This window comes from Poeciliopsis prolifica, unplaced genomic scaffold, assembly GCF_027474105.1.
Source record: "Poeciliopsis prolifica strain line A6 unplaced genomic scaffold, Auburn_PproV2 SCAFFOLD153, whole genome shotgun sequence".
NCBI classification, from domain to species: domain Eukaryota; kingdom Metazoa; phylum Chordata; class Actinopteri; order Cyprinodontiformes; family Poeciliidae; genus Poeciliopsis; species Poeciliopsis prolifica.
In genome coordinates this window covers 85041-106794 of record NW_026562528.1, presented here as the reverse complement: position 1 = coordinate 106794, position 21754 = coordinate 85041, and the positions used below count along the sequence as shown (strand labels likewise).

The following is a 21754-nucleotide window of genomic DNA, read 5'->3' as shown; positions in this document are numbered from 1 at the left end:
CCTGTAGGGACACGGGCCCACTATTTGAAAACAAAACATAAAATTTGTCTGGAACATCATAGAATCACCATAATAAGCAAGAAGAATCAGTGTACAAGTAGATGGAAGAAGCACCACCATTGGTAACCCTTTATACTGCAATGTTGATGTTTAACCATTATGACACGGGAAAGTGACTGAAAACATTCATTTATCATTCTGAATTTGTGATGCAATAGCAGATGAGAGGTATTTGCATTTTCATTATTTCAACTTTATAAATGGCTGTGGACAATATGTTGATCTAATAAATAAAGACTTTTCTTCTACAACCTTCAAGTAAAAAAGCATTAATGAGTCTCTGTTTTTATTCTTTACATCTACCAATGAAGGCCAATTAGTAGCCAAGGACAAAATGCTTAAAAAATAAAAATAAAAAGCTTTCCAATCATGCCTTCCTCCTGCCAAAACTTCCACCAAGCATCTGCTTCCCTCTCTGACCGTCTGTAGCAGATTCTCTAGATACGGACATTTTGCCATAATCTTCTCCAAACTCCACCTCCTCACATTTATCTTTTCAGACAACACTTCTACTATTTTAGGTCAGTTAGGAGAACCACAATTAACCCTATTGGCTAAAAACACAAAAAAAATCTAAGACTATTTTCAAACTAAGAAGCTTATATACCTTAAGATTTTATACCTGTAAATAATTGAACATGTTTATCACAATTTGAGTTGAATAGAGGGACATGTGTATTTTACAGCACACTGCAAATTTCCAGCTTTATTTTCCTTATATAAAAACTCTAAGCATTATGAGCTAATGCTCAGAAAGGGAATCAGAAAAGGAACTGTGAACCTCTACACCCATTTCTATTGTTTTCCAGATGCTATAAGATGCAATGTTCACTTATATGCAAACCAATAGGAATGCAGAGAAAGAACACCTTCCAGGAAGAGGACAGACTTTTTTTTTTCCTCAGAGATGAAAGTAGTTTTGTGCAAAACAACAAACAAAATCACCAGACCTTGTGACAATTTGGTTGAAAAATAAGTTTTATTAATCGGATTGCAAAGAAATTCACATAATCTGTTTTATAATAGAAAGTTAGAGAACTGAATCAATAAACAAAATAAATGTGTCTGCACACATTTATTCTCAAAGTGTGCCTTGTGTCCTTCAGTTCAGTTTCAGTGTTTCCTGATACTGCTTGCACAGTTTGTCACAGTCATCACCTTTAGTCATGTGCTCTACAAACTGACGGACTCCACTCTCTAAGACTTTGTAATATCGTTTCAATTCCTCCAACTCGAGCTCCAACTGTTTCACCACTTGGTCATGTTCCTCTTCAGCTTCTCTCAGCAGTTTCTCATACTCTGCCTTAACAGCTTTTATTTTCTCCTCCAGTTTGTTCTCATAGTACTGTTTGATTTTTAATTCTCTGTCATCCAACATTCATGGTTTCTTCATAGGTGTCATTTGAGTAGAACTGTCCTCCATTGTCATCTACCATCTTCTGGATCTTCTGCAGCAAAGTCAGAACTTGTCGACGATCACTAACTTGGAGGTTGTTGAACAAATGGTATCTGTGTCCAGCTTTCTTTAATATTTCTTTCAATTCAGGTCCAGCATTCTTTAACTTCTGATCAAAGTCTGACTGAACCTCATCTCCATGGGTGAAGAGGATCAGGGTGTACTTCCAGGCCTCCTCTCCAAAGATTTCCTCCACCTTCATCACAGCCTCTCTTTCCTCTGCTGTGTGAAACGTCCAAATCTGATAACCAGCAGAATGGCATGTGGGCCTGGTGCCGTCATGTTGATGCATTTTGAGATTTCTCTCTTCACTATTTCCTCAGACTGTTTGGTGTCAAAGAGACCAGGAGTGTCGACAACAGAAACCATCCTGCTGGAGACCATTTCTCGTTGTTTGGAGCATTCGGCAGTCTCTGTAGATGGAAAATACAAATTTATAGGCAAAATTAACAAATATGGAAGTGAATGACATGCAATTAAACTATTGTCCAGGTTCTATATTTCATTGTTACCTGAGGAGTGGTTGGTTGGTGCTCTGAAGGCTTCTCTTCCTAATATGGTGTTACCACTGGAGCTCTTTCCTGCACCAGTTTTTCCAACAAGAACTAGTCTGAAGTCTGAAACTGAACCAACAAAGAATGAAAAGTATTGAAAAGTAAAGAATTGAAAAGTATGGTATGTATTTCTATTCATCTCTTCCTCCATACTTTGTAGATGGAGGAAGAGATTTTTCAGCTGTCTAGCTGAATGTGAACATCCATCTCAGTCTTTATGAGACAGATTTTTCCCCTCAATGCATGTATGGTAGTTTTCCACTTAATACAGTTTGATATAGTCAAAAAAGTAAAAAAAAATATATATATTATCCCTCCAGAACACCTTCTTCCACATGTTTGCCTTTTCTTCTCTATGACTTTGAACAAACTGCAAACATTTCTTCTTTTGGCCATCTCTACAGATCCTCTACAGTTAAGGTGAGTCTCTTGGCTGCTTCTCTCCATCCTGTCAGCTCAGGTTGACAACTTGAAATGATAAATCTTGAGGTGTGCTTTAATCTTTCCAACGTCTTTCTCCCAAGCTGCCTGACTTGTTGCTTGGTCTTCATGACGTTCTTTTTGTTCACTAATGTTTGATGACAAAACTGAAGTCATCAAACAAAGCCTGGATTTACTGAATCTTTTTTGAGTTGTAATTTCTCCTATTGCCGTTTGAGGACAGGTGGAGTACAACCTGGACCCAGGACACCCTGGAGGGACTATTACAAGTTACTACTCTGTCATAGATTAACAGAAGCACTTACAGGCGTTGGACAATGAAACTGAAACACTCTCATTTTAGTGTGGGAGGTTTCATGGCTGAATTGGACTAGCCTGGTGGCCAATCTTCATTAATTGCACATTGTACCAGTAAGAGCAGAGTGTGAAGGTCCAATTAGCGGGGTAAGAGCAGTTTTGCTCAAAATATTGCAATGCACACAGCATTATCGGTGACATACCAGAGTTCAAAAGAGGACAAATTGTTGGTGCACGTCTTGCTGGTGCATCTGTGACCAAGACAGCAAGTCTTTGTGATGTGTCAAGAGCCACGGTATGTAGGGTAATGTCAGCATACCACCAAGAAGGATGAACCACATCCAACAGGATTAACTGTGGATGCAAGAGGAAGCTGTCTGACAGGGATGTTCGGGTGCTAACCCGGATTGTATCCAAAAAACATAAAACCACGGTGCCCAAATCATGGCAGAATTAAATGTGCACCTCAACTCTCCTGTTTACACCAAAACTGTCCGTCGGGAGCTCCACAGGGTCAATATACACGGCCGGGCTGCTATAGCCAAACCTTTGGTCACTCGTGCCAATGCCAAACGTCGGTTTCAATGGTGCAAGGAGCGAAAATCTTGGGCTGTGGACAATGTGAGACATGTATTGTTCTCTGATGAGTCCACCTTTACTGTTTTCCCCACATCCAGGAGAGTGACGGTGTGAAGAAGCCCCAAAGAAGCGTACCACCCAGACTGTTGCATGCACAGAGTGAAGCATGGGGGTGGATCAGTGATGGTTTGGGCTGCCATATCATGGCATTCCCTTGGCTCCATACTTGTCCAAGACGAATTGACGCCGTCTTGGCCGCAAAAGGAGGCCCTATACCATACTAATAAGTTATTGTGGTCTAAAACCAGGTGTTTCAGTTTCATTGTCCAACCCATGTACAGTTGTGGTCAACAGTTTACATACACTTGTAAAAAACATAATGTTATGGCTGTCTTGAGTTCCCAATAAGTTCTACAACTCTTATTTTTTTGATTGGTCAGGACGGTCAAGAGTCAACCAAGAATCACCAAAAAGCAGGTCTACAAGGATTTGGAAGCTGATGGAACACAGGTTTCAGTCTCCACAGTCAAGCGTGTTTTACATCGCCATGGACTGAGAGGCTGCCATGCAAGAAAGAAGCCCTTGCTTCAGAAAAGGAACCTTAAGACTTGGCTGAAGTTTGCTGCTGATCACATGGACGAAGATAAAACCTTCTGGAGGAAAGTTCTGTGGTCAGACGAAACAAAAATTGAGCTGTTTGGCCACAACACCCAGCAATAGTTTGAAGGAGAAAAGGTGAGGCCTTTAATCCCAGGAACACCATGCCTACTGTCAAGCATGGTGGTGGGTGGTGGTAGTATTATGCTGTGGGGCTGTTTTGCTGCCAGTGGAACTGGTTCTTTGCAGAAAGTAAATGGGATAATGAAGAAGGAGGATGACCTCCAAATTCTGCAGGGAAAACTTAAAACCATCAGCCCGAAGGTTGGGTCTTGGGCACAGTTGGGTGTTCCAACAGGACAATGACCCAAAACACACATCAAAAGTGGTAAAGGAATGGATAAACCAGGCTAGAATTAAGGTTTTAGAATGGCCTTCCCAAAGTCCTGACTTAAACCCCATTGAGAAACATGTGGACAGTACTAAAGAAACAAGTTCATGCAAGAAAACCATCACATTTAGCTGAACTGCACCAATTCTGTCAAGAAGAGTGGTCTAACATTCGACCTGAAGCTTGCCAGGAGCTTGTGGATGGCTACCAAAAGCGCCTAGTTGCTGTGAAAATGGCCAAGGGACATGTAACCAAATACTAATGTTGCTGTATGTATATTTTTGACCCAGCAGATTTGGTGACATTTTCAACAGACCCATAATAAATTTATGAAAGAACCAAACTTTATGACTGTTTTTTGTGACAAACAAGTATGTGTTTCGATCACTCTATCACAGAAAAATAAGAGTTGTAGAACTTATTGGGAACTTGTTGGAGAAATTGTGATATTATTAATCAATTATTTGTTATTCTCATTGATCTTTATAATGTGTCTTTAATTGATGCTTTCCTTAAAGTTAATCTCATTATAGAATTAAGAATGTTTCTTGTATTGTTGATTTACTCTGATTCTTTTCTCAGAAGGCCTCACTGACAGAGAGCAGAAACAAAATCTTCCTGCAGGTTTACCTCTTGGTGAAGAGCTCTGCTTCGGTTGAGTTGCTGGCCTCCAATAAAACCATCATTGCTAAGATCACTACATATTTTATTAATCTTTGTGCCTGGAAGGACATTATCTAGTACAGAATGATTGTGTGTTAGTTAGTGAATAACATTTGACGCTGTATCTGTTTGCCCCCTCCCTTTAGAGCTACAGCGTCCTTGTGATTAGGGATCCTAGAAACAATAAAATAGAGGAGCAGACAAAATGTGCTTCAGAGCGGTAGGAGATTGTAACTGAAGCACATCTCTGTCCGTTCTCCTCGCGAGTGAAAAAGAATCTAACTCTTTTGTCTTTTCTGTCTTTGTTAATGTATGTTTAACAGATGTTAACCCTAACATTTTTGGTCCTTCGAGCCGGATTTCATATACTGGAAAGATTCCGGCAGGTGTGGCGGACCCCAGTAAGACCGTGCGCACGGCAAGAGAACCTGTTTAAAGGGCTGGACTCGGCCTGCCTGCTGGGATCTGAAGGTTGACGACACTCCAGGGAAAGACAAGAGAGGGTGAGTGATTCTTCTTTAAAAAGTGGCGAATGACGTTTTAGAGAGTAAGTCATTCTTCTGTGTGAGAGAAGAGTGACTTCTTCTTTGACTGAAGGTTGTTGCGCGCACAAGTGAAAACCCTGTCAATTCTAGACTCTAACAGGTAAAAGTAATGCACAAAATCCGTGGATAGGCTAACGGAGCCTGGTGCTTCAAGGCTGGAGGCCTTGTCCTGTTCTGGGCAACCAACAATTGTACTATTGTGGGCAATGATAGCAGCCCAACTAATGCTAGAAATGTTCTGGGTAATAGCAGCTCAAATAACTAATACCAGCACTGTTCTGGGTAATAACAGCAACTCAAATTACTAATTGTACTATTGTGAGCAGTAACAGTAGCTCAACTAGTACCTGCAGGCTAAACGGATTGCGGAGTCCGGCGAAAACAGGCGCTTAAGTTCCGTATCAGTATGTAAGAGATAAAAATAAAAAATAAAAGAGAAAAAAAAAAAAAAACTAGAAAATAAGGGTTGGTAAACCTTACCTCGCTGGAGGTCTTGTAAAACCCTACTGGGACGAGGACTTGCAAACCTTACCTGGTTCGGGGTTTTGCAACCTCACGTGGTTTGAGATCTTACGAACCCCACCTGTTGTGGGAACGGGGCCCGACGAATACCCGTGGTTAAACGGACGGTGATAACAGGCGCTTCAAATCCATGAAACAAAAAAAAGTGTGTATGTGAGTGTGATTGGAGGTATAAATACCACTTGGTATTTTATCTCATATAAAACAGTAGGGTTGTAAGCAGCAAACCTCTTGTGGATGCACAGGCAAGAACTCTCCACTCGAAAGAGTTGAAGTGAGAGTTACCACAACAGGTCTTTTCAATTGCTGGCCTACTGAATCAGATCTCCAGTTTCTAGGACTCCCTAGGAGTCGGCAAAACTGGTCCAAATTTTTACAAAAAAAAATGGGGAAATGAATAAGTAAAACTAAGCCAACAGACAGTCTAAAATCAAACGACTGGAAAGTTATTAAAGATCAGGATAAAATAAAACAAAAAAAACAAATTCAAATAAAAATTGTACGAGGAAGGGTATGATGATGTACAATTAGTAGCGCAAAAACAAGAAAGTGGGGAGAAAGAAATTACAAAAGAAAAGGAAAAGGTTCCAGGAGCCTTTATCCAGGATGAGGAACAAGTGTTTTATGAGGACAGGAGAGGAAGAGAAGGCTTTAGGGGCAGAGGTCAGAACCTTAGAGGTTTAAAAGGGAGACGTGGGAGAGGAAACTACAGGCAGAGTTACTCGGGTGCTGGTGTTGCGGGCAGGAAGGACATTTAGCCAGAAATTGCCCAAGAAAAGAAAACAAAAAAACACAGGACAGTCAGCATGACTAGGATCAGAGGAGTCGGAGAGTGAAGAGGTTCAGTTAAATCTTCAGGATTTACTTTCAATGGACAGCATAAGACCTGAAATAACTCTCCTTATAAATGGCAAACCTGTAAATTTTCTCTGCGACACGGGTGCATGTAGAACAACATGTAGAGAAAACATCCCTGGGGTAAAAAATTTGTGGTGAAAATGTCAAGATCAGCTACAGGAATAAAAGAAGGGGATTTCTTTGTTGTCCAGGGACACAGGGAACTGTATTACTTTTATTCATTGGATGTGCCCAACAAACCCCCACACAACACTGCACAAACACTTCTGGCAGAGGGGCATAAAGCCATTTCTGCCCTACAGGATCAAAAGTCTCCTGATGATTTGCATGTCACACTTTGGTTCAAAACAGTTCCTGGGCCTGATAGGAACTATGAAGCGCGAGACTCAACAAGGTCACTGTCAAGGTCAGCCAAGATAACTGTGACCTATCTGTACACAGACACAAAACATGTGACTGATCCACACACATTGTTGAATTCTCTTAGATCAGATGCAAAAGTATTCACGGTTGTAGACATCAGTAAATGCCTTTTTCTCAATACCAGTAGAGAATGAGAGACAATATTGGTTTGCTTTTACTTTTGAAGGGAAAAGATACACGTACACCAGACTACTTCAAGGCTACTGTGAAAGCCCTACAATTTTCTTTCAAGTAATGAGTGCAAGTATGTAAACTTTTCAACCCCCAGGAGGGAGCCAAGTTTTGTTGTACATAGTTGATGTTTTATTGGCCTCTCCAGACAGGGAAACCTGTAAGCAAAACACTTTAGCGCTTCTGTAACATTTAGCTAAAGAAGGTCATAAGGTTAACAAAATAAACTTTAACTGTGTAAACGACAAGTAAAATATTTGGGTCATAATTTGAGTGAAGGAGGACGAACCATAGCGGAGGATAGAAAAACGACAATTCTCCAAGCTCCCAAACCACAAACAAAAAAACAGATGATGTCCTTTTTGGGGTTGACTAACTATTGTCGAAACTGGGTGCCTAATTATGCAGAAATTGTGGCAGCTCTGAATAAATTAATGTAAAAAAGATTTTAAAATGTCTTCTTTGTTGTGGGCGGATGAAGCAGAAGAAGCACTTTGCAAACTAAACAGGCCCTCGTGTCAAGCGCTGCGTTAGCGTTACCAGATTATCAATAAAAAAAAAAAACCTTTTGTTCAGATGGTGGATTGTAAAGGTCATGTCATGACCTCGGTGCTAGTCTAACAGCATGGTGATAAAATGAGACCAATAGCATATTTTCTTCAAAACTTGATAGTGTAGCGTGTGCCTTACCACATTGTGTGAGAGCTGTAGTTGCTGCTTCTATGGCAGTAGAAGTTAGAGCTCCTATAGTTCTTTTTCACCCATTAACATCAAAAGTAACATGCAGAATTATTAAACGAATTATTACAAGCCGTGCACCTACCAAAACAACTAGCAATCTGTAAATGTGCGGCGCACACTGCAGGGACAGATAAGGTGTCCCTAGGGAATGCTTTCGAAGACAAAATAATTAAAAAAAAAAAAAAAAGCAGCTGAGGGAGATAAATGTATTACATGTGGACGTAAAAATTAAATTTATGAAAGAAACCTTAAGAGACATGCAACAATTAAGTCCTCAAAACGAAAAGGATTTGTGGATAAAAAATGGAGCAAAACTGGAAAATTATATCTATGAATGACCTGAAAATAAACCTATTTTACCAAAGAATCTGTATAAATGGGCTGCAATATTGAGCCATGGCGTTTCGCATGTCTCAACAGGGGGGATGGTAGGACAGATACATCAACATTTCACTACTTATGGATTTATTTCTTATTCAAAAAATTTTTGTAGGGCCTGCCTGATATGTGCAAAACACAACTCTCAGGGAAATCTAAGACCGCGAAGAGGAAAATTTCCTAATCCGCAATATCCATTTCAAGTAATACACATGGACTTCATAGAATTAAATAAAAGTGAAGGGAAGAAGTATTGTTTAGTAATAATTGATGCTTTTCTAAATGGTTTGAACATTTCACTAAAAACCCAGATGCAGCGGAAAAGCCAACTTGGATACATTTAACACACTGCAAAAAGGAATTTAATTTCAAAAGTAATTGGGAAGCAAGCTCAAGACGCTCACCGACCTACAGGGCAAAGTCCAGGTTACAAAGGGGGTTAAACCAAATAGTTTTTCCGTCTCAAAACTGGTGAAGATTGTCCACAACCCTGTAGTGTCTTTAGGAGCAGAACGGACTAGCACATTAATGAAAATAACAAGCGAATATATCTTTGTTTTTATTTTGTGTTTTCATCTGGGAACAATTCACGTCACGAATAAAAATGTTTTCTTGTAACACTGTTTACAGAATGGAGATGGGTATTCAGGTATGTTTTCCACCTAGTTCTATTATCTTTTTTTTTTTTTAGTCTGCTGGGCAAGCATGACGTCAGCAAAATACAGAGATTAAACTTGATGTATGACAAATGATGTTTTAACACTGGACTGTTCTCTCTGTGAACAATGAATTTAACCCTGTCTTTCGTGCCGATGTCTGGTGGTGGTGCAGTGGTGACAAAAATTTTTAATAGATTACCTAGGAAGGTAACAGGGATGTCTGCATTAATTTCTTTATTATTGCCTGTTTCTGTTTATCCAATGACTGCTGATCATCTAATTCATGCTTTAACTGATTTGTCAGCAGTGATGTCAGTTGCAGAAACGAGACCTGACCTGGAGGAACAATGATCCTACATACATCGATGCCATTGGTGTTCCCCGTGGTGTACCAGATGAGTATAAATTGGCGACCAAATTGCAGCAGGATTTGAGTCCACAATTTGTTGGTGGTGTACATTAAACAAAAACGTTGACAGAATCAACTACATCCATTACAATGTACAAAACTGGGCAACTGGACACAGGCAGGCTTCGAGGCGGTGCATGAGCAGCTGGCCGCTACATCACTGATGGCTTTCCAGAACCGTATTGCACTTGACATGGTGCTGGCTGAACGAGGGGGAGTGTGTGCAATCTTTGGTGAAAGATGCTGCACTTTTCTACCCAACAACACAGCGGCTGATGGCAGCCTGACGAAGGCCATTGAGGGGCTCCGTACCCTTAATGGTAAGCTGAAGGAGTTCTCTGGAGTGAATACTTCCAGGTGACGACTGGATGAATGTTTTTGGAAAGAACCGAACCCTTGTGTCCTCTGCTTTAGTGTCGATGGCAGTCTTTGCTGCCATTCTAACCTTGTGTGGATGCTGTTGTATTCCTTGCCTGCGTTCTTTGTTTAATAGTCTCATCACTACAGCAATTTAGCCCATGGGGAACCAGATGATGCCGATGTATTCCTTATTGGCGAGAGAACCTGAGTCTGACAGAGAAAGCTCTGATGAGGACTCTTTTGATGTGTTTCCTGATTCTAAGTTTTGGACTGAGTATAAACCTTGAGTGTAAACATGTTTGCTTTCTTAAAAATGAACTCCTAGTTGAAAATTGTTTGAAGTGGCTGTTTAGGAAGGATATGAGAATTAGAACAAATATTTGATAAACAGGGGGGAAATGTTGGAGAAATTGTGATATTATTAATCAATTATTTGTTATTCTCATTGATCTTTATAATGTGTCTTTAATTGATGCTTTCCTTAAAGTTAATCTCATTATAGAATTAAGAATGTTTCTTGTATTGTTGATTTACTCTGATTCCTTTCTCAGAAGGCCTCACTGACAGAGAGCAGAAACAAAATCTTCCTGCAGGTTTACCTCTTGGTGAAGAGCTCTGCTTCGGTTGAGTTGCTGGCCTCCAATAAAACCATCATTGCTAAGATCACTACATATTTTATTAATCTTTGTGCCTGGAAGGACATTATCTAGTACAGAATGATTGTGTGTTAGTTAGTGAATAACATTTGACGCTGTAGCTGTTTGCCCCCTCCCTTTAGAGCTACAGCGTCCTTGTGATTAGGGATCCTAGAAACAATAAAATAGAGGAGCAGACAAAATGTGCTTCAGAGCGGTAGGAGATTGTAACTGAAGCACATCTCTGTCCGTTCTCCTCGCGAGTGAAAAAGAATCTAACTCTTTTGTCTTTTCTGTCTCTGTTAATGTATGTTTAACAGATGTTAACCCTAACAGAACTCAAGACAGCCATGACATGATGTTTTTTTACAAGTGTATGCAAACTTTTGACCACAATTGTATCTCATTTCCTATTCTTGGTTGAAAATATTCTCAAACTGAAATCTGCCAGCGACATTAATAATTTCTTAAGTGTTTATGTAGTTGGCTGAATGTAACTACATAATGGGGGTCATATAATTGAGAAAAGAATAACTAAAAAGAATTTTCTCTTACCTTGAGAATTGTATTGCAAAGCTACAGGTAAGAAAATATTAGCATGAAAGTGTCAACAACATTTTTCTCCCAATCTGTCAGCCTTGTTGCTTGGTTGAGGGACTGATATGGTCAGCAGCAAACATGAAAGTCATCCCTGGAAACCAGAGCCTTTCTTGCACGATTTATTCTTTCAATAACATAAAGAATAAATTAATCCCTCAAATAAAACTTAAGCTCCAAGTTATCTGTTCTCACCGATTTTTTATTTGTGTTATTGAAAATGTAATTTACATAACTCAGGATTTTCAAAGAATGTATTTTGTGTCTGCGATGGCAACAGATTCCCTCTTTAGAATCAATAAAGTGCATAATAATTTGGAACAGCATGTAAACAATATTAAATCAGATGCATTAATGGTTTGTCCACAAATAATATGTATGATGTTGGAATTTAAGAAATATTTCAACATAGTTCAATGAACAGGGAAGACAATTTCGAGGTATGTTTCAAGAGACTAAATTGCTGGTGTCTGTGTCAACAACTTCAACAAAATGCTGTGCACTAAGTATTTTGATAAAATTGCTTACATATTTAATTTTTTTCCCACATTGTGAGTCCCCACCATGATTTCAGAAATATATGACACTCTGTCAAAATTGATGACATAACTGAGTAAAAAGGCACCAACATAACAAAATTACACATTAATACGTCTTTTTATTTTTTCCATGTATATAATACATTTTACATTATTTTATTTAATTCCTTAGTTGTAATTTTCAATACTAGTGTTTAGTTTAGTTTTGTCATTGTGCTGAATATCCTTCAATAAAGACAAATTCATTCACAGTAACTGAGAAAATAATATAAAATGTAATTTTAAAGTATTTGGGGGGAAAAATCCCATCAAAACTGAAACTGCAACCACAGCTGAGACCAAACCTTTTGGAGGTTCTTCTTGCTCATTCTGCGGACAAGTCTCTTTGCGGGGCCTGGAGACAGAGACGGTAGTGCAATTAATTTAATAATAATAGATAATATTTTCAAATTCCCAATAGGCAACACACCAAGGTCACTCCTCCCTGCAAGGGGCTATTTATAAATTTCAATGCCTGTTTTGTACTGTAACCGAACTCCGTCTCACATACGGCTCAAACGGACACATTATCAGGAATGACAACAGAACTTAGACTCAGGAACCAAAAAGACGATTAAATCCTTTTTAAAGTTATTCCATAATCTGAACGCGTCTTATGAACTATTCAGAAGTTATTCTAAACCAATCACAACAATAAAAACACGTAAAAGATTCTCAAACTCACCTTTCTCTCTGCTGTCCGTCATCCCAACAGCAACACTGTGAAGTTTTATTTCAGTCATTTACTGCTCAGAAATCAGCGACACTTGATCGAGGTTTTGGCCATTTCCGGTGATACACCGTCAAAATAAAATAAAGCAAGTAGGTCAATAAAAGAACTATTTTTCTCTCCAAGTAAATTGTATAAACTCAGCTAATCATATAACATTTACAAACTATAAATTTGTAACTGAATATCTTTCACCTCTATCTCTATTTATTTTTACTTTAATTACCTCCAAATAAATGTATTAACAAACATTTATTTTGTAGGTTAAATAGAAGTGAAAACATTTTATTTTAGTTTTATTATCATTTTCAAATCAGTCTTAATTACTTTAGACAGTAACAAACTGAATCAATAAAAAGTTGAACGAGGAATTTTACTTTGAAAGACGTCAGGTGACGTTGCCTGACAACAACTATTATAGACAAAAGTTGTGAAAAATGTGACGCCATCTTGGTCCGAGTTGTTGTCGAGACATTCTGTGCTTGTCTCATCCTATGAAGAGGTAAGTGGACCGTTTGCAGGACGCAACAGAACGGATGAAATCTACCTGAGAGATTTTTATTCTCAACATTTACATGTGTTTATTTTTATGTCAAGTTAAAAGACGGAGGAGAAAACGAATGCTGAGAGATGGAGTGTGTTCAGCTCAGATCCAGACAGGAGACATCTTGAGCCTTAATCGTTTGGTGGAAATCAGTAAGTAATAAAGCTCTAAGTAATAAATAAGTAATAAATAATAAATAAATAAATATATATATATATATATATATATATATATATATATATATATATATATATATATATATAATAACAGATGAAATTAATCTTGTAACTCAGACCCCTTAGCGAGAAATTTTTATCATATCATATAATTTTTTATCATATAATAATGTGTTTTATAGTTCATCAGTTTTTTAAATGTTGATTGAAATAATTTTTTTCTACCTTGAGTCACTTAACATTGTGCATAAAAACTGACATCTTTATTTTTTCATTGAGCTTTGCAATATCATTACATTTAAATTGTTCTGTAAACTCCAAAGACAACAAGCAGAAACTAAAGTGTTTTGCATTTTCTCAACAGAACGCTGTTCTGTCATGGATCAGCATCTTAACATTGTTCTTCTGGGAAAAACTGGAGTTGGGAAAAGTTCTTCAGCAAACACCATTCTAGGAAGGGAAGTGTTTAAGGCTGAAACAGACTTTGAGTCAGTGACCAAATATATTTGTGTGGAACCTGTAACTCTGTTTGGGAGACAAATTTCAGTGATAGACACTGGAGACATATTAACATCACAGGAGCAGATTGCAAAAGTTCTTCTGAATCTTTTGCCGGACTCCACTCCCTCTCTTTACCTGCTGGTGATCAAAGTTGGTCGTTTCACTCAAGAGGATGAAAAGGCTGTAGAGGCTGTAGAGAAAGTCCTCGGGCCTCGGAGGATGAAAAATTGTTTTCTGCTCTTCACTGGAGGAGATAGGTTAAATACATCACTAGAGCAATTTATTTTAGGCTCTACCAACAGTCCGCTTCCCAAAATTGTTGACCGTTTTTTATGGAGAATCCATCTTTTCAACAATAAAGATGGAGAAGAGGACCAAGTCAGAGAACTGTTGACAAAGACAGGACACATTGGAACAGGTCAGTACAAATTTCAGTCAGATCTTCAGTTTTTTTAATACACACAGTTTCTCATAATGTTTTTATTTTTGTGTGAACTTACATGCCTGGATGCTGCTGTTCCACCTGAATTTCCTCACTATGAGATAACATACATATTTACTCCTCTCATTCTAAATGCGTGAATAGTTTAAAAAAATAATATGCAGCTTCATAGAAAAAACAATTTGAAAAAAAATTGTTGATGGAATTTCAAAAGACTGGAGGAGATGATTATCTGGTTCCTGACTGAAGTAAATCCAAACTTTACATTAATTGGAGGCTGAAGGACGGTATTAAAGGGAACCAATTTTATTTCATTACAATAAAGTTTGGATAGATCTTTGGGCTACATATTTATTACATTATTATGAACTCATAATAATGTTCACCTATGTTCACATAGGTAAGGGTGTCAAACTCCAGTCCTCGAGGGCCGGTGTTCTGCAACTTTTAGATGTGCCTCTGCTGCACCACCTGAATACAATAATAGGTGATTAGCAAGACTCTGGAGAACTTATCTACACAAGGAGGAGGTAATTAAACCATTTCATTCCAGTGTTTTGTACCTGTGGCACATTGAAAAACTGCAGGACAGCGGCCTTCGAGGACTGGAGTTTGACACCCCTGACATAGGTGAACACAGATTTCACCTGTGTGGTTTGCCTGTTGGCTTCCCATTTTATCTTCATCTGTATTAGCTGTTGGGTTACTGTCACTTTAATGCAAACGAGCTGTTGCTGGCTGCACCCCCCAATGTAATATTTACTTTAACACTTCAAACACAAAAAGGAAAATTGTACAACATAAAGTCTGACTCAAGGTCATGGTGCTGCTCAACCATAAAAGAAGCTGAAAGTGGTTGTTGAAAATGAAAAAGAAACTCATGGTGTCTAACAAGCCCCTGAGGCCTTCACTGAAAAGCTGAATTCCTATAAATACATGCAGGAACACTTTAATTACTCATTACTGCCTCCTCCATAGCCCTGTCCCAGGGCGTTCCCCAAGGTTCACTCATCAACCCTCTTCTTTTTTTATCTTATGTACAAAGCGAAGGGTAGAACATGTTGCAGGTTCTCTTTTGAAACACCTTTAGTTTCAACACATTTAAATGTGTATTGAAACGTTTAAGTCGGACAACAACTGCAACAATCAGTGAAGGAACCAGAGAGGCAGAATATACACATCCATTCATATTAGACATGTTGAAAATGTTTTTATCATTTGGCCAGTAGAGTACAAAGTGAAACACTTGTGATTGATTTTCCACAGAAATTAATATACCTCATTGTTTTTAGTGTAATCTCAGATTAATTGAAGAAGGGCAGCTAAACTAACTGATGATCTGTAAATGGTCTTGAAAGATTTGTTGTTGCTCTTTCATTTTATCTCTAAACAAATAATAGATTTTTGCTTTGCAAACTTTTCGTAAAAGTGACCAAAAACTTTTTGTGATTTTATTTTTATTTTTTAACTGTCTCTCAGAGCGTAATGCTGGTCTGTAGGTGAGTCGAGTTTCCAGATGCAAATTAAAGTCAAAACCTTTTCTAATTTTCTTTCAGAGAGAGACAGAACTATAATCAAAATGTTGAGTCTGAAGATTCCTCTACAACAATGAAGGTACACAGGAACATTGTAAACATCTGAAATATATAGAAAATAACTAAATCATCAATCCATTTTATGACAATAAAATTAAATATTTTGTGATTTATGTTAAGGTACCCAGCACTGATGATGAACCAAAGGATCTTATCCAACACATGTTGGACCCTGATCCAACATGTGTTGAAACTGATACTGACGATCAACAAGCTGGTACAAACGATGAAGGTCAGTAAATACATGTTCTAATTAAAACTAAGAAGTGCATTTACTGAGAATAAATAAAACAGGTTTACATAAATGTGTTATTCTCCTCATTTCTGTTGTGGCTATAACAGCCTCCTCCCCAGTCCATCACTTCGAGAACTATCCTTTGCTGTGTGTCTCATCCAGCAAGACATTTCTTGAGATGGATGTTTTCTTTTCTTCTTTGCAAAACAGCTCAGTCAATTTAAATTTAGATGATCTGCAAACATGAATTACTGTCTTGTCTAATCTTTTATGTAGCTAAATTCACCAGGTCTATGCTAGAGATAAAATGGACAGATTTTTTAGTACCTGAAGTTATGGTGGGTAAGCAGCTAATGCTGGGTGAAGCAAAATGCTCAAAAAGAAGGACCTTTGACCAAAGTTATGGCAGAAAAACTTACAATTGTTTTGTTTAATAGTATAATTTTCAATATTATTTAATACTTTGTTCAAATTAGTTTACAAAACTGTGAGCTAATCTGTGTTGGTTTGTCACACAAAATCCTAGAGATATAGAATTTTATTTTTGTTCTTGCAAAATGTATAAAAAGTTGAAGGGATATGAATACTGTTGCTTGACCTCTGTTGCATTCCCTCTATTTAATATATCTGTGGTTTTGGACTTACTGTTAAAACTTAGCAAGTATTAACATTATAATTTTAAAGTCATGGAAATGAATTCAGATTTATTGTTTTTGACTAAAATAAGATAACAGACTTTCTTTTTATAACCAGAGTCCAACCTGGAGAGGCTTTTGGAGGAACTGGGATTGGACCAGTTTCTACAAGGAGAAACTGTCACTGGGGAAGATACTGGAGATCAATGAGAAGACCATCAATGATGAGCCTCCAGAGTGGAAATCAGATCTTCCATGGTATTGTTTAAAGAAACTGATGATGGTGAATGTAACAGCTAGAAAGATAAAATCAGTTTCATGTCAAACCAAGACAATGAATTAGAACCTGATGAATTAAATTTTTATGATGTTCTTACCAGTTCAAATGAGGATCACTCTCTAAATCCTCTTGATATAATCACTGCTCTCTTTCTGTGTTCTGATGGGTTTGTTCACAAGAACTGGCTCTAAAAATGTCCATGTGTCAGTTCTCTGTTCCTCTGCTGCTTCCTAACTGTGATACACAGCAGTGCACCCTCATGCTGTGGGCCATGAGAGACATTGTTAAGAAGTACAGACCTTCAGATCTTGCAGAATCAAAAGGCTTCATGGAAGAAAGAATAGTTCTTTCTGAACTTCCAATGATCTCATTTGTGAGACTGGGTGAGTGCTCTCTGTCCAAATCTGAGATCCTCAATAAACTTCTGAGTAACTCTGAGCAATACCATGACACCTTTGTTCACCGTGACATGGAGTGTGGAGACAGTCCAAGAAGAATATCCAATGGACTGACTGAACTGACCTGGTACCTTCCCTGTGGAAACAAAAACATGGACATCTTCAGTGAACCAGTTGCTATAGCTAACCTTCGTGGAGACATTGCTTCATTTGAAACTCAATTCTCCTTTTTGTGTCAGACATCTGCTGCAGTTTTTGTTTTCTTTGACCAGCTGGACTCTGACTGCAAACTGCTGATGAACAAAAACCACAAAGCAAAGATTTTTTTTAGTAGGAAACAAACAGAGCAAGAACTTCAGAGTTGATTCTGTTCAAAAATTGGCAACAAGTCTGGGCTTGAAGAAAAATAATATTCTAATAAAAACAAAACAAACATATGAACAAGATTTTGTCAAATTACTGAGGAAAAGAGTCAGTGATGTAATTAATAAGCCAGAGAAGAAGATGTCTGTAGAGCAGATGGCTGATGTTGCACATGAACTTGGAATCAAAGTAGATGAAGATTCTCCAGAGTGTCAGGATGGAAAGAAAAAGCTGATGAAATCACTGCAAAGATTAAAGACATAATGAATACAAAGAAGATCAACTTCCATTACAAGGTCAAATATGGAAGGAATTGACTTGTTTGGAAAAGGAAGAATTTCGTCTTCGAAAAGTTGGTTCAGAAAACATTGAAAATTACAAATGTAAACTTCAGAGCGAGAGAGAAAAACTGAGGAAAGCAAAATAATTCTGCAATGTCCAAAGCAATGACCTGCTTCATTACTGCAATATCCAGCCAACAAAGAGAAAGGTGTTACTTTCTGAAATGGATGAATGAACCTTGACAACTTGTCTCGAATCAAACTTTCTGGCCTCAGGGAGCTTTACAAGGAAAAATGCAAAGATTCTAAGAACAAAGAGAGATAAAAAAAATTGACCAACAACTTTCAGCAGCTCACTGGGAGTTGAGCACTTCTTCCGTGAAATGGGTCAGATCTATGAAGCTTCTCTTTACCTTCCAAAAAACAGATCCATCACGTCAACAACTGCAACATCTGCCCAAACTCTGTGCTCAGTTGTTGCTGGATGGATTTCCTATTGAGCTTGTAGATGGAGATGCTTCCAACATTCCTCTCAGATGGGTGAGTGATGTTCTCTCTCAGTTCAATGACTTGGTGTCTCCAAACAACAAGATACGGGTCGTCACAGTTCTTGGAGTTCAGAGCACAGGGAAGTCCACTCTCCTTAACACCATGTTTGGAGTCCAGTTTGCAGTCAGCAGTGGTCGATGCACTAGAGGTGCCTTCATGCTGCTCATCAAAGTCAATGAAGACTTGAAGAAAGTTCTCAACTGTGACTTCATGATGATCATCGACACTGAAGGCTTAAAGTCACCAGAGCTAGCACAGCTGGACAACAGCTATGAGCACGACAATGAGCTGGCAAACACTTGTTGTTGGGCTGAGTGACATCACCATTATCAATATTGCCATGGAGAATTCAACAGAGATGAAGGACATCCTGCAGATAGTGGTGCATGCTTTCCTCAGGATGAAGGAGGTCGGTGGCAAAAAGCCTCAATGTCAGTTTGTTCACCAGAACGTTTCTGATGTTTCAGCCCATGAGAAGAACCTGAGAGACAGGAAGCTGCTGTTAGAACAGCTGGATGAGATGACCCAGGCAGCAGCTAGAATGGAGAAGAAAGAGGAATACAAGAGCTTCACTGATGTGATGGAGTATAATCCAGACACTGGGAACTGCTACATTCCTGGACTCTGGAATGGAAACCCACCAATGGCTCCAGTCAATGCAGGATACAGTGAGACTGTCTATGAACTCAAGAAAAACATCATCCAACAGCTGGGAAAGTGTGGCTCAACTTCTAATGACATCTTGAAGTTCAGAGAGTGGATAACCAGCCTGTGGAACGCAGTAAAACATGAAAACTTCATCTTTAATGACAGAAACAGCCTGGTGGCTGATGCTTACATGAGGCTCTGCACAGAGTACAACCAATGGGTGGGAGTTCAAAAAGGAAATGTACAAATGGGTTACCAATGCAGAGACAAGAATTTCTAATTTTGGTTCATTTACTGGAACATATGCAATATCTGACATGAATGAATTTATCACTAATTTGAAAAGTGAAGCAATCACAGAGCTGATCAAGTGGGAGACAAAGATCCTTGAAAACCTGAAGAAATACTTTGAGCAGCCAGAAGGTCATGTTTATCTGGCTGAAGGATACAGAGAGGATTTCTCCAACAGCATCAAGAGTCTTCGACGAGAAACTGAAAGATCAATGTTCAACCAGATCACAGCAGCTGCTGATATTAAGAAGGGATTGAAAGAACTTGAGAAAATCAAGGCCACTTATAGAGAAAGAATTGAGAAAGCAGTTTGTGATTTAATTGATGAATGTCGTAAGAAAAAAGTTCAAATGACTGACAGAGAGCTTGAAGAAAATTTTAATAAGATGTGGACTGAAACACTGAACAGTTTGTCTTTTTCTAAACAACAGACTATAAATATCTTCACCAGTGTTTCCCATCAGTTACGAACAAATCTTTCACACAAAGGAAGCCATGCATGTGAACTGCTGAGTGAAAAAAACCTCAAATACTGTGGACTGGAGCCTTTTACATACACAGAAAAGGGATGGAGAAGCCAAGTAAAAGGATTCTTTACAAATCATAAAACGGAAAGAGAATTGACTGACAGCATCATCTCTGCTTGCAATGACTCTATTACTGATAAAATCAAGAGAAAAACTAACTATCATGATACCTACATCCAGGAGATTCTTCACATCATTGACGAGAGGCTGAACAAAGCTGATGTTGACACAGACATTGAGTTTGAAGTGTCTCTGAAACAACACATCTGTGGATCTGCAGCCAGAAAGTTTCAGAAAATGCATGAAGATTTTATCCAAGAAAATGATCCTTATAAATGTCTGCAGAAAAACAAAGAAAGGTTTTGCACAGATTTCAAAGATGTTTTCCACAAACAAGATCAATACCAGAAAAAAGCTGAAGAATTCACAAATCACTGTCTGAAACCTGCTGTTGAAAACTTCATCTATTCTTCTCTTGGTCTTGATATTGTTGATAAAATGATGACAAAAGAGGAGTTCAGCACACGAAATGTCCTTCCAGTATTACATTTTACTGGATCTGATCTCAAAAAGTGACTTCGTAAGCTTTCTGGGCTACATTCGCTCATATAAATATTATGTAAAATCCTGGATCTCTGATAGAATAAAGAAGTATTTCTCCTCTCAGTCTACAATTTGTGAGTTTGAGGACAAACATCTTAAGTTTTGCATCAACCACATAAATGCTGCCATTAAAAAGGCAGAAACAGAAAAGACTGACAGTCTGAAAACATTTGTTGTCAAGATCTGCACAGAACTTGGTGACAAACTGGTAATTTCCCAGGATGCTCTTGATGCCTTCACGGTTCTGAACAATGCTGACAAGGAACAGTTTGGTCACTGGCTCAGCAAGAGTGTGGAGGAAATGAAAGAAACTCTTAGAGGAAAGTTTAAATCAACAAAGTTTGAAACAAAACTCTCACAGCTCCACATAAAACCAGAGAATGAGCTTTTTACCAGAGTGATTGGTTGTTGCAAACAGTGTCCATTCTGCAAAATACCCTGTGATGCAGGTGGAAAAGCCCACTCTCAACACTTTGCTTCTTTGCATCGACCACGGGGTTTAGTTCAGTTCAGTCGGGAATACTCAAATAAACTTCCGACTGAGATCTGCTCCTGTCTTGTTATCGGTGACAAATATTTTTGCTGCAGTGACACAAATGGTCAATGGCATCCTTACAAAGAATACAGGAAGATTTATCCAGACTGGACTATTCTTCCAGATTATATCCTTGAGGCGTCAGATTATTGGAAATATGTGATGACCAAATACAACAAGGAATTTGCTGAAACATATGATGCTCAGCCTGCTGACATTCCTGATGCTTGGAAAAAAATCACAAAGGAACAGGCAAAGGAAAGCCTCAAGGAGTCGTTCTACATCAAGTGAAATTATGTTCAAACAACTAACCATGTATTATAAGTTTTTTGCATGTAGGGTATTTTGATCCTTTTTTCTTCTTGCTTTAAACCCACCTCTTTTACACATGTATTTTGTCTTGGAATAAAGGCAAAATTAACTGCTCAAGCCTCTTTTGCTATAGTTCCTTATTTTTTTAAATTGTTCAGTTATAATAGCAATTCACCATTATTGTTCTACTTTTCA

The 21754-nt window shown here is 38.3% G+C and overlaps 1 protein-coding gene and 2 pseudogenes across 1 annotated transcript; 2 read left to right on the top strand and 1 right to left on the bottom strand.

Moving 5' to 3' along the window:
• Positions 1 to 1051: 1051 nt before the first annotated feature.
• Positions 1052 to 12701, bottom strand: LOC129356004 (GTPase IMAP family member 7-like; annotated as a pseudogene).
• Positions 12702 to 13064: 363 nt separating this feature from the next.
• Positions 13065 to 14321, top strand: LOC129356008 (GTPase IMAP family member 6-like). Its single transcript, XM_055025631.1, has 3 exons — positions 13065 to 13146; positions 13242 to 13340; positions 13729 to 14321. Exons 2-3 carry the CDS (start codon positions 13265 to 13267, stop codon positions 14319 to 14321), a joined length of 669 nt encoding a protein of 222 aa, XP_054881606.1. The 5' UTR covers positions 13065 to 13146; positions 13242 to 13264.
• Positions 14322 to 15899: 1578 nt separating this feature from the next.
• On the top strand, positions 15900 to 21538 carry LOC129356003 (up-regulator of cell proliferation-like; annotated as a pseudogene).
• Positions 21539 to 21754: the final 216 nt, after the last annotated feature.